The following is a 14,574-nucleotide window of genomic DNA, read 5'->3' as shown; positions in this document are numbered from 1 at the left end:
TTTTTTAGAGTGCCTGATTGGAAACGATTTACGAAAGTCACGGACATGCAAAAAGAAAACAAATAAAAATCATGCCGCGACGCGTGCTCAAGTCAAAACTATTTAAAGATACCACGTCCACGGGGCTCTGAAGGAGATGAAACATTTTTTTTCACACGTATCAATATTATATTTTGTTAAACGCATACAGACGCGTTTAGATAACTCATTGTGTGTATATATATATGTAACGGATAGGACATGCGTAGCGTTCCATATTAACAAAAATTTAAAATATAATAAAATATGCAAATTATGGTGATATTTCGTCGAAACGATATTAATTTAAATATAATTATTATAGCATTATCTTTTTTCCTGCACGATAATATTATTCGTGTTAGTCTCCCGTAACCTGCATGACAGAATTCAAAAATTCCAAATCACTTGGGGTCTGCAGGGTTTCTCGTTGTGGAGGGAGGGGGTTCAAAGCTTTCCCCCCTCCTTTTACTCTTCTATAGTTGCACCAATGTACCAGTCGGCGCGTTTGATAAGCGGCGCTACCACACGGTACTAACAGGTAGCTCGATCATTTAAATTTGCGAGTGTGACGGATGTACCTTACCTATATTAACTAATGGTCATCTCTAAATAGAGGCACTTCCAAAAAGCGGGTTTATTCTTGAGAACCAAATACAAACTTCCTATAACCTGAACCCTCTGAAAACAGACACCTAATAGCGGACAACATTTTAGCGATCGATAGTGTCCGGTACTCAGAGATTTCACTGTATATATCGTTTATTCGGTGTACCTATATAAACAAGTGTGTGTTATCTACGTATATAAGTTTAATGTATTCAATTATGTACATATATTATTATAATGAGCCTGCAGCGGGATTTCAACGGATATATATTATATATAAAATAAAATAGTTAGGTACTCTAGTCGCCACCGTAAGTGCGTTCGTAAAAGTCGATTTCGTGTGGCAGTGCCAGGTTGCTTCGGCGTCGGGGTATGCTGGACAGCTGGAAGTCAATGGGTTGCCGTTGGTCGTACAGCGATGGTGCCTGGAATATTATGGCGCACGTGCCCACTATACAGGCCAGAGTGAACACCCACAGGAAGAACCGGTCGAACACCATCGAAACGTACTTCCAGTCCTCGATCACCTGAAATTATAATATTGTTATATACTACAATTATTATACGCATAAGGTTGTGTAAATCACACGAGAAATAATGTTATATATTCGTCTGCTATGTTTGTTTATCTCCGGCCCAAAAAATATGTACGAACTTTAATACTCCGGCACTGAAATCCATCTGAGTTTCAGATAGCCAGGAAATATTCAGAAAATATTAAAACACTTATAAGCATAGTATGTAATACATATATATATATATATACATATTTTAGCAATAAAACACTATAAAGACACATCACAATATTATATATTGTGTACATTGTATATTGATCTCTGAGTTGTAAACATTTATTATTGCTAGTGACACTTTAAAATAATCAACTACCTATCTACGGAGATGGAATAAATCGATGTAAAAATGTTGACGAGATGCGTCTCCGTTAATTCTCAATATCAACATCATCAATTCGATCAACGCCTGTTATGTGTAGGTATGCATAGCGTATTTTGTAAACATTTTAGTTCAAAATAATATACTGCGATTGGATATTAATGTGGGCATGGAGGTTTAAGAGTCACTGACTATGGACTGTGTGTTTATTGTTTTTATCCTCGTTTGTATTGGCATTAATCGGCTATATGACATAAGCGCCAAAGGTACAAAACAGACCTATCATTTGCGCCAAAATTCGTAGGACATTAACGCCAATCTAATATTGGATACCTGTTATACCCAATACATAACATAAGTGCCAAAGTTGCAAAAATGATATATTATACGCGCTAAAATTAATATTTTATATAAGTAGTTATTTAAAAATGTCTATCTTATAAAAGATTGTATTATATAATATATAATACTATAAAAATGTTCAATAATAAATAGTTAAATTATAATATACATTCAAATCAATATAAATTTAATATGTCGGGCCGAATTTTATAAAAAAAATGTCAATATACATTTTGGCGTTTATGTCTTTTGCCGCATTAATCATTATAAAATTGTATTGAATGCGTTGATAATTCGCCACTTGATATTATACGAGTATGTTATAACTTTAGGACCAGGATTTTCAAATAAATGCCCATATTTTTGAATTTTTCTACTTATACACTTTAATTTATAATGACTCTGATAAAATAATATGTTGACATTTTATGATGTATAGATTCTGTATTCTTAATTCCTCTTTTTGTTGCATATTCAATCAAAAATAGAATTTAGAAATTTTATAATTCTAGATTGTTGCAAACAGGTTGTTTGTTGTATAGACATGAAAAAATAAATTTAAATTTTGCTCGAAGAATTATTACATGTTGTAACATTTTGTAACATGTTGTAACATGTTGTAACATGTTGTAACATGATGAGTTGATAAATTTATAATTTTCTGAATTGTTACCTACATGTGTAAAATACTAAACGTCTAAACTTATAATTTCTTATTCTTACCTATTACTGTCATTTAAATTATCTTATAATAAATTAATTTAAAAAATGATTGAAATACTTTATATTTCGTAAATTTTATTTTAAAAAATTTATCATTTTCCAAATTTTTTATATTATGCCTATAAACATTAAAGACTATAAACGTTATATATGCATATTATAAATTTTTGATAATACTTTTGAAATTTCTGCGAATGTTCTAACATATTTTTTTTAAATACATTGGATCCGGTTATAATAATTATGATGTTATAAGCCATTATGTTTATAAATTTGCACTCAACAGTTTTCAATCAACCTTTATATATCTAGTGGTGTTTTTTTTTTTATAACAATTACATATATTATATACATTTATTTCACCATTAAATGGTTATAACTGATTTGTTTTTAAATTTAAAAACAAGAAATTTAAATTAATTAGGTACTCGAGCTTGTCTGCATATTTAAAAAATAAATAAACATTAGAACCAGTAAATGTTATAAGTTATAACCAAATCAATTTAAATTCAAAAATCGTATAATTTGTTTTAATGGTCAAATAAATAATTTTGTTTGAAATAAAATACGAAATTATAAAATTACATAAGTACTATTTCAATAACTGAAATAATGTGATATAGAGTTCTTTTATTTGTATATACCTACATTATTTTTTTATGGTTAATAATAAATATGAATATAAATATTACACGGCTAAATTTCATATAAAAGAATTTTTTTGTTTAAGACAATGTACTTGTACGATTCGAATACATTAAGAATAATTATCAAATTTGAATTAAACAATAATAAATTAAATATAGGCAAAGTGGAATCGGAATGTGATTAACTACATAACTTATTGGTTTGAATCATAAAAATTTTCATTACTTTTATGAATATTATGGTCTTAAGAATTTAATAATTGCTGGTTTATATTTATATTTTTATTTTGTAGGTAGGTAGAATTAAGATAAATTAAAAGGGGTAATAATAATATTGATGTCAATAATTGTTTTAATCTTTTTAAATTTATATTATAGGTATATTACACGTCCTACACAGTTATTTGTATTATTGCACTTACATACATAATATTATAAATATTAATATTCAATTCACGTGTCTATACCTATTATACCAACATTAAACAACTTGAAATTAATAAAAACCATTAACCTATTTGAATATTATACAATGTATAATTAAATTAATATTTGATTATTATATGCTATCAATTTACCTCTTTATCTTTGTCTGCGTCTTTGATATGTTGAGCAATATAACAGACCCCTTGTAAAGCCTTGAGTAGATCTGGGGACATTGTCTTTGGCATTACATTCTCCGCTAAAGAAATATAATTATTCTTCATTAGTCGAATACATGTCATAATAATATAATGAGCATATAGGTACTACGTTTATAATATATAATAGACTAAATAATTATAAAATAATATCTATGCCATATTACGTAGTATTTATAAATAATTTTCACAAATACTGAGAAATAAATAAATAAAACTACAGGTATCGGTAGCTATACTATTTAATATATTCATTAAATTATTGAATAATGACTTACGATAATTGTGAGGCTGTACCGATTGAATTTTTTTGAAGGACCAGTGTCTCTGGGTCAGAGATGGAGGTTTCTGTTCGGTTCCACCGCTATCGCTTATGCTGTCTCGACTGTGAATTATAATACATTATCGTATAATAAGTAATGACTATAGTCTAAACATGGGACTGCGTATTCGCAATGATATTATCGATTAAAATGTTTTAAAAAAATAACTAAGTATATATTATGTCTAACAGCGTGTAAAATCTGTGAGTGGACCAGATACCTGTAGTCCAGTTCGTTGAAGTAACCCGGTGAGCTTTGGAATCCGTCGTTGGTCATCAGCGAATACGGTGGTCGGCGCATCATGAGTATCTGTGGCATCATGTGCAGAAACACAGTTCTTACCCAAGGCGACAGGGTATGGGTTGATGGTGACCTTTATAAGCGATTCGATTTAGTTAAAACGGCACTTCCTGACGTAATATAATATATAGAGCGATGACACCTATTCGCGGAAAACGCACGCTTACCGGAAATGGATGTTTAACACGACCACGGTCATGCCGATCGACATGGACACTAGAACCATGGTAAACAACAAGTACTTTCCGAGGAGTGGAACGGCCAGAGACGTCGGGGGGATGATCTCGGCTAGCAGCAAGAAGAACACAGTCAACGACACTAGTATGTTACTGCACAGAGTCACCTGAATTATATAAAAAGACCAAATTGTTGTATCAGTGATCTTTCGCGGCGGTATTAAGGGTAAGTTATTTTTAATATATTTAACTGAATATCCGTAAAATTTTACTCTATACAAAATTAAATACATTTCTTCGTGTACTATATATATTATTATTTATTGTTATTTGCTAACAGTAATGCATTGTATATATGTTACGGTAAAAGTACGAATACCGGTTAAACCTAGGATACACAATATCGTTTGGTCAAACCACGAATGATTTTTGTAGTTCGGACTTTTACAAACGAGATTTGGTAAATCCTAGGATAAAGCATTATTTATATCCAATATACCAATTACCAAAATTGGCAAAATTATATTAAATATATGATATGTTTTGCTTATTTAATTAATATTGAATTTATATCATTTTAAACGGTCTTATTAAGTTAAGAATTCATGATTTATACAAAAAAGTTCCCAGAATGTGACCATAGTTGATGTGCCGTATAAAATGTATACAGGTATAATAGCGATTTCGATAATCCAATATGATATTTTTGATTTCAAACATTTTTTTCTTCTAAAATTGCGGCAAATACGCTTCAGTTAAACGTATTTATTTATTTTTATTACCTTTTCCCCAGAGTCAGACGGTAAATAGAACACCAATACCGTCATGAATGTTAGTCCGACACACGGAATGATCAGATTAACCGTGTAAAACAAAGTCTTCCGTCGCATCTTTATGTTGAAAGTTATGTCTGAAAAATTCTTACATTAGAAATATGGTTTCTGGAAACAATTTTAAATTAGTTGGTACATTGAGATGATCCATATACCATACTTGTGTCCCAGAATTAATTTAATACGCAAGTATTGCATTCACATCAAAAAGGTCAAAATGTTTATTTTAAGTTTGAAATCAGAAATACTGATATTCGAGTACCACAAATTTTAAAATTAATTTAATGCTAGAAATATTATATTAATTTTATTAAACCTAAATAATTTGAAGAGTAAAATTTAGTATATTTTGTGTTTGCTGGACGCTACAATATACCATTCTGTTGTTACGTGACATTTTGAAATATTTATTTTTCAGCACAAATTATATAAATACAAATCAATATTTATTTTTGGGAATTGTTATTTCCATAAATTTCCTAAACCGAAGTTCAAAAAGTTTTAATTTTTTTTGTTTTTAGTATCCCGGCTTTTAGATGCACCAAGCATCTGCTGCCCGATAAAAGTGCCTCCATATATATTACAAATCCAGCCCTGTGTAGAATGAGTGATAGTAGCTACGATGTCAATCTTATTTAATAACTGAAATATTTATGATATATAGGTATTATTGAGGCGTACCTAGTAAATTAAAAATAAACTTTTTAACTGTGCCATATGCCATTATAGATATACATATACGTATGTAATAAAATCTAGGATATAAAAAAAACTTATTTTTGTAAATTATAGTCAAAATATCAAGAAAAATTTTAATCTCTATATAATATGTACATTTGAAATTTTCTAATTTTTAACATTTTTATTTTAAATGTTTGAAAAAATGTATGTGTTCTAATAAAAAAAGCTTGAACATTTTACATTATACTACAAGTTTTATTTTGTAATTTAAAAAAATGGTAATTTCAGAAGAGGCTTTTCACCATTACGTATAAGTAACTTATTACTTACTACATAGTAGGTATATATAATGAAGTTTTTAAAATATTTAGATTAATTTTTAGCTGATTATAACACGAACCTATTCATGCTGTTTTACTGTACATCGGTATTGAGTTTTACTTTAATACGACAACTGGAAATATTAATATTGTTATAGGTATAATATAGCCAATAAAGAAATGCAATCATTTATCATTCCTTAGTTAAAAACCAAACAATGAAATACATAAGTATTTAAACTCATTGAATATAATAAAATTATACTCTCTATCTATATAGTATTGGTTTCTTGCTTTATCAAAATCATGTATATTTGTTTCAAACAGTACGTGATTATTGAAAATAATTGATAATAAGTTTATCAATTTAATCTCCTGCCCAACTGTACGTCAATACGCCAACCTACACCAAAAATGTCATTAAATTATCATGATGACGCATTGGTCATAATAATCAAGCTTTTACCAAAATATTAGGACGTCATAAAATATAATAATTCGTGATAATAAAATGAGATATTTTGTATCGTATATTAAAAAATAAAACATGTAATTTTAAGGTCTACATAATATTATACATATTATACATTGTTCCGTAAACACAGATTTATTATATTAATTCAGTCGGTGCAGAACCTAACATATTATTAATATTTATTTACCTGTAAAGTTCAAATATGATATTATTATTTACCTATACATATTATTATTATTATTTTTTGTCTAGACTCTAGACAATGTTGTGTATATATTTTTTACGTCCTATACTTTCTGTTGACGTTGGCATAGGTACTACTGATAAAAAAAACGCACAGCCATTATTGATGGCACAATATTACTCTTTAAAATTAAATATATTTTATCCATTTAAGGTTAATTGGCCAATGATAAAATATAAGACTAAGACTCCAACGAAAACTACTGCAATATTGGTACCTAACTGTTTTGTTCGGACAGCGAAAGTTGTTCTTAATGTTGAACGTTTAATCACGTATTATTCCGTTTACGATGCAAGGCATAATATTATTATAATATATTACTTATACATACATAGATAAAAGGTTTATTCAGTATATGTTCATATTATTATAGTTGTATTATATTTTACATACAAATATAATATACCTACCTAACTTAATGTTTCTCAAATATAGTATAGCCAGTATAGGTGCCTACCTTATATGTTGTCTTGGCGCAAGCTGTGCACAATATTAAATACATAGATATATCGTATATAGGTATTAGGTGTACAGTAATCATTTGTCCAAACGACTTGCCATATGTCATAAATATATAAATATATAACTCATAAAGTCATAAGTCATAACCATATACACGAATCGTCATAGGATAAAAATATGCATACATAATATAGTAGATACATAAAATTATGTCTGCAATACATATTTTACGGTATAAATCATAATATAGGAGTCGTATATGCATATAATATATAAATAATAAAAAATAATGTCATCGCGTTTTTGATAATATTCACAAGTGCAGCAAGGCTTGCGAGAAAAAATTCGATAACGTTTAAAATGTTTCAACTCACCTGTATACGATTCTGAGCAACAAGAATAAAACTCTTCGTTCCTGACCGCAGGGACTTCGAGTAAATCCCATTCCACAGATAGATAGAATTCGCTCAGATCGATGCCAACGTCCACGCGGTTTTTGCCTTGCGATTGATCAATGTGCCTCAAGTCTACCTGTATATTATTTATATAGCAAAAGGGTAAGTACGGTTAATCTAACTTGTCAGTTGGAATTAGTGGTGGTCTGGCCGGGGCTAGGCTACTCGTCGATCACCCGGGATCCTTAGATATTTTTATAAATTGGAAGCCCGAGTTCTAGCCAAATAGGAAAAAAATAAGTTTACTCGCTCGATTCTCAGTATTCTCACGATTTTTTTAATGTAATATTTAATAGTTAATAAATAATCTTATATTAATAATACTGTGACAAGAAGCCTAAATAGTAAATTCTGAAATAGCCATTTTGTAATTATTGATTTATGATGTAGAGATGAAAACAATTTCAAATAAATGGTTGAATTAAGCGATTTTTATTTAAAAAAAAAAAAAAAAAAAAAAGCATATAATATTACTTAACTATAAAATGCATGGTTTTCACACTCTTAATAGTCATAACTAATGCTAATTCAATAGGTAATAAATAACAAGCTAGTCGTTGAAATTATATGTAGTATTTTTTATTTTTTTATTATAATATTGTTCAATATATATCCACCATGTTTTCTATGTATAGGTCAATAATTTTATAGATGATTTTTGTGACAAAATTAAAACTATATAATCAAAAAATGTGTAGGTATTTTTTTTTTCAGCGACACGACAAATTTTTAACAAAAATCGTGGTCCAATAAGGTTGACTTGTTCAATTAATGATGGAGATGGATTGAACAGTGTTATATAAACAATTAAAAAAAAATGCATACATCATCAATGAGTACTATGTTAGTATGTTATTTATTACCTGTTGGATTATAAATAAGCAAGCTTATAAAATTGTTGAAACCGTACAATTTTACAATAATATAATATTGTTTTTTTTTTTTAAATATAAATTGATTTCATTCATTCAAAATTCAAAATATTTTAAAATTAGTGTTTTCTTCATATCATATACATATATGATATAACTAAAAAATGGCTATTTTAAAATTTTTAAAAAATCCAAAAACCAATTTCACAAAAATTTAAAAAAAACTGCTCTGTCGAATTACAGTTACTGCAGTTCACTTTGTCAAACTGTGAAATTATATTTTAAAAAAGCTGTACTTATACATAATTTTATTTATTTTAACTTAAGTAAATTTAACATAAATAATTCTATCCAATAATAATTAATACCATGCTTATGAAATTAAACTTTAGTTATAGTATTTTGATATTATTTGTGTGAGGAAAATAAAATAACCTAGACAAAAGGCATTTATTTTTTTTGTTAAGAGGGGCCCGTTGAAAATTGTTGTGCCAGGGACACAATTATATTAGCCAGACCGGCATCAGCTGAGATTTAATAATATAGTGAAAATTTAAACATTATTGATCATCTACCTGATTTCCGTTGTACGTCCACGAACCAAACATCATATAACAGTTCTGTTCGTCAAACGGAAAGTATAGAACGTTTATTTCGCAATACGATTTGTAAATGGCTGGAGGTGACCATAATACTTCGCCGGTATACTTGAGCACCGCTTTTGTCATCAGGGTTACTTCGTAGTTTCCGTCGGCACTGCGCAGTAAAGATATAAAATATTTATTTATCAATTTATAAAACTTTTAATTTTATTAGTTAGTTCTCAATTTCTCGGATTTACGAGTAAAATCGTAATAACTGTTTATCATCCGTTGTTACTCAGCTTTTAATCCACCTCCACTTATATACCATGTTTACGTACTTACATAGCATACCTAATAATTATTTTATATTTAACAATAATCTAATAGAGGTACACAAACATTAATCTCACTTTCACACTTACGCTCGAAATTCGTACATAAATGCGTGCGCTATAATATACCTATTTAAATATATCTGGTAAAAAAAGTACCTAATTATCATCATAATTGGATCATTTGATTAACTTATGATATTTATTATATTAAATCGAACGCATTTTGATAAAATTATAGGTAATTAATATTATGTAATTATGTAAAAATCAATTATTGTAGGGTTAGGTATACTCGTCACCCACCAGAGCAAATTAGGACTTATGTTATTCAAACATATTACTATAGTTTTAGCCGTATAAATGTATAATACAGTAATAATTGTAATTACTTCTATAAAATTGTAGTATAATTTTATGTTGAGACAAATTTAGGTAGTAGCATTAAAATGAATATACATTTTCTTCATAATTTACTAATATAGTTACTTACAATCTGTTTAATATACAGCTTGATATACAAAAACAAATCCAAGGACAAACTAACATTCCGTAATAAATAAACAATAGAAAATATAAATACATATCATACGATAGCATATATGAAAATTATATACATATTTTATTCTGTACTCCTCCATTACACAGTTATTCACAAATTACTATGTGGATTTTGATTGGAATTTTCAGTATAAATATTGTGAACACACTTACACACTATAAACAGCAAATGTCAACGAAATATTATTATCAACCCACGATTGGTTTGTGGTTAGGTGACTAGACGTCTATGTGTGGTCGTTGGCAACAATTGCCGTAATAAATTACAAGACTAAAAAATTATTTATGAAGATTTATAAACCACGATAAATAGTGCAAAGTTATTTTTAGCACATCATTATAATATAATTTCGTTGATGTTTACGAATTAAATAATATAATATTAAGTAAACGATTTTTACTTGTTGAACAAAACTATGTCGGGCAACCAAATATGATCCGAAGGCACGTATAACTTGTCTAAGCCACCGTAGTCTTTGGGATCCCATTTCAAATTGCAGTCGAACCATTTCTGGATCAACCACACACTCGTTGTCATCACTTGACTTTTGAGATTCTAAGACAAAAACGAAAAATGTGTTGAAATACACAACATGATTAATTAACTATATTACTGTCCATCGTCGCACCCATTACCATTTCGGTTAGCTGAGTGAGTTTTAATCCCATCCAAACGGTCAAGTTCTCCGAATGGTTTTGTACTGGTCTGATCAACCGATTGTAGTTGCTTAGAAGGTCATCGAACAAATGTTTTTTGTAAGGGTTTCCTTCGAATTTTGTACCTAATTACAAATTAAAAATTAATTTATAATGTAAAGCAATTCATAAAACAATATAGACTCATTGATTAATCGAATATTAATTAAACTATTTGAATACACGAAAACCAATTAATTGCCAGAAACAATATCATTTTAATTTGCACCGTTTAACGACAACAATTAAAATAAATGCAATAAGTATATGCCTACAATTTAATACCATTTTAATAATAGAGATCCCTCGATTATTCTATTAATTTTTAATTTAATCGAATTTAAATTCGATTTTTGGGGTTGGAAAACTTCAATACTCAATATTTACCTCATCCAAAAAATACGGTTTATTATATTGTTTGATGGCAGTATGCAAAATCCAGTGGCTCATGAAGGCAAAGCGTTCACTGATCTGTTTCATTAGAGAAAAATGTCTAGCTTCAATAAGTCAAAGTTTTAAATTGCATCTATATGGTTGGATTATAATATTTATGCATTAAATCATAGACTTTATACTTAGATTAAAGGTACCTATATTTATTTAGTATACATTTTATGTTTTATATAGTGTATATATCGTAATAGTTAAATTAGACATTTTACTAAATGCCTTGGCTAATAGTCAAAGAATTTAATTTTTATGCAGTTTCACTTTCCACCTAGACATTTACTTAAATGTCTATTTGAATTAAAAATGAAACATTTTGTATTATTTATGATTATGTAAAATACGTAGATATATATAATATTTTTAATTCTTGTCCATCGGTACGAGTATAAAAAATGAATAAACAATTTACATTATAATTACAATTTGTTAAACAAAACATTTCATTTGTATTATTTTTCTGACTTGAAATAGGCTAAATGTCTAGGCGGATAGCGAAATTGCATAAAAAATGCTTCTGTGGCAAACGTGTAACGAGATAAGGTTTCACTAACCCTTCAATAATAATGTAACGAACGACAATCGATTTCGCTTGAATATTATTATTATTATTAGTTGTATTAGCTGTAATATATTATTATACACTCGTTACTTAAAATTTAAAACTATTGCAGGCTTAACGTTATCAATTTATCATCAAACTCGTTTATATGCATACCAACACAAATCGAAGTATACATAATAATACGTAAATATACATATCTGAATGCCCAAATCTTAAATATGTTACTTTGTTATGATAAGACGAAATATATTAATTGCATATAAATATACCACGTGTGAAATTGGAAGAATATCAATGGACGGGCTGCAGAGTAGCACAAATAAAATAATAACATATAATTGCTACAGAACATAAATTAAGCAGTTAAAGGATCAAAGTAATGGATTTAACGATTGGTGAACTCTAAAATATTTAAATGGTTTATAAATCCTCTCTATAAGCTATATTATATTATAATATACTGGTTTATAAACATCACACTACCGGTGTATTTGTCGTCTGTGCACATATTTACGTCTATAAACGAATCAAGTTTAACAGTATACAGGTCTCATTTGTTTATATAATATATACACACATATATGGGTGTGAGAATAATATCAATGTTTTACTTACTGTTTAATGCGAATTCACAATAGCTGAGAGGCAATAGTAACGGGAGGATAAATAAAATATTCATTTTGACGCCGTTTGAAGACTAGTAAAACACTGTATAGGAAATTCACAAGACTCGTACGAATAGTGAAGACCAACTCACATATCACGTCAGCTGGAAGCACTTTTCGCGCATTGCTGTAGAAAATCAATAACCACGCCCTCTCGTCCGCAGCTTCCACCCCGTTTTCCATGGAAAATTCGCACGGACCCACACCGCGACCCTCAACGACATTTCGTTACGTTCGTTTCTATTATACTTCTTGAGTTGCCCATCCCTGCACTATATTATCATTATTGCGTGGTCAAAATTCGATCCCGAAGTCCTATGCAGACGAAAACATAATATTAAAATTAAACTTAAACAATGTTATATTATATTGAACGGATTAAATTTGTTTTGATCCATATTATGCTACATACATCAGCCATATTTCACGGTTTATATTAAAGTTGAATGTCCATAATATTATTAAAATTTATAATATAGTGATATTAAATGTTTATAAATTAAATTCACTTAATTTGCTATAATATATTCTTGTGTAATGTCTCTAAAATACCAATTACCCTAAATAGTTGTTAAGTTGCAGTATTATCAATTATCATATCGTATATTATACATATAGGCAATAATATGCCAATTTAATAATATAATGTTATGCAATCTCTGTAGTCTCGTATGTAGATAATGTAGAAAGTTATATACATTAAACTCAATTATATGTCAGACGATATAAGTAAAAATATACCATATAACTATATTATTTATTTACATTTATATATATATATTATATTATGTTCGGAAATATTTATTCAAGTCAATATATAAATTATTCTTTGTTTATATCAAATAATCCTATTACAATTAATAGTTTAGAAGTAAGTTCTTGAAAACATAATAGATTGGGAAAACATGCTAAAGGCATATAATATTTATTTATTTTATTTTGAACATTTCCTTGTTATTCTTGTATAAAAATCATAATACGGCCGCAGTGTGCACACATTAGAAAAATGACCATGTTCATTTTAGAAAACCTGATATACCTGAAATACCGGTGCAATGAAAAATTGAAAATTCTAGATAAATGTTCAAGTTTCAAAATGTGTTACACTGTTACCGCATCACGTCATATTGCAGTACCGATATACAAGTCAGAATCTCGTTTCCATAACAGTCGATTTAAAGTACTTAAATAAATAAAACTTTCAATGCCTTGCCGTCACCTTCATGATTATTTACGATTGATTGTGTTCATTTCATGTACCTACCAATAAAAACACGCTATATGTATATACTATATAGTAAATTCTCACACGTTCGCAGTACCTAAATTCATTGCATGTAAAAAAACAATTTTATTCTCTTGTAGGTAATAATATAATTAATCATTAACAATAACTTAAAATTATTATGTATGTAAATATTAAAAATTCAAAACACGCTATTATAGCGAGTACAGCTATAATGTTTATTGTCACGGGCTGTTTTTTAATTCAAAAAGATAAAATAAAAAACTTAATGATATAATACTCGTATATACAAATAGGTAAATAAATTTGATTTTTTATGAAACACAATCATTGAATCAAGCCTCAGATAGATAAATAATACACGATATAGTTAACCACGGGAAAAATGTAAAGTGGTGTGTGCGTGACAGTATGATTTACTGTTTGGGAATAACTATATATGTAGTATGTACCTCTAGATAAT

The 14,574-nt window shown here is 28.4% G+C and overlaps 1 protein-coding gene across 1 annotated transcript; it reads right to left on the bottom strand.

Moving 5' to 3' along the window:
- Positions 1-812: 812 nt before the first annotated feature.
- Positions 813-12,978, bottom strand: LOC107166777 (acetylcholine receptor subunit beta-like 2). The gene is made up of 11 exons (XM_015515567.2): positions 12,816-12,978; positions 11,129-11,274; positions 10,894-11,048; positions 9,591-9,771; positions 8,063-8,219; positions 5,456-5,583; positions 4,665-4,840; positions 4,418-4,570; positions 4,153-4,259; positions 3,812-3,915; positions 813-1,154 (listed from the first exon to the last, which is right to left on the bottom strand). Exons 1-11 carry the CDS (start codon positions 12,877-12,879, stop codon positions 927-929), a joined length of 1,599 nt encoding a protein of 532 aa, XP_015371053.1. The 5' UTR covers positions 12,880-12,978; the 3' UTR covers positions 813-926.
- Between the last annotated feature and the right edge of the window lie 1,596 nt (positions 12,979-14,574).

Source organism: Diuraphis noxia, unplaced genomic scaffold (assembly GCF_037042655.1).
Source record: "Diuraphis noxia isolate RWA-SAM2 unplaced genomic scaffold, SU_Dnox_SAM2 contig0002, whole genome shotgun sequence".
NCBI classification, from domain to species: Eukaryota; Metazoa; Arthropoda; class Insecta; order Hemiptera; family Aphididae; genus Diuraphis; species Diuraphis noxia.
Note: the sequence above shows the minus strand (reverse complement) of the source record. Positions and strands in the feature narration are given on the sequence as shown.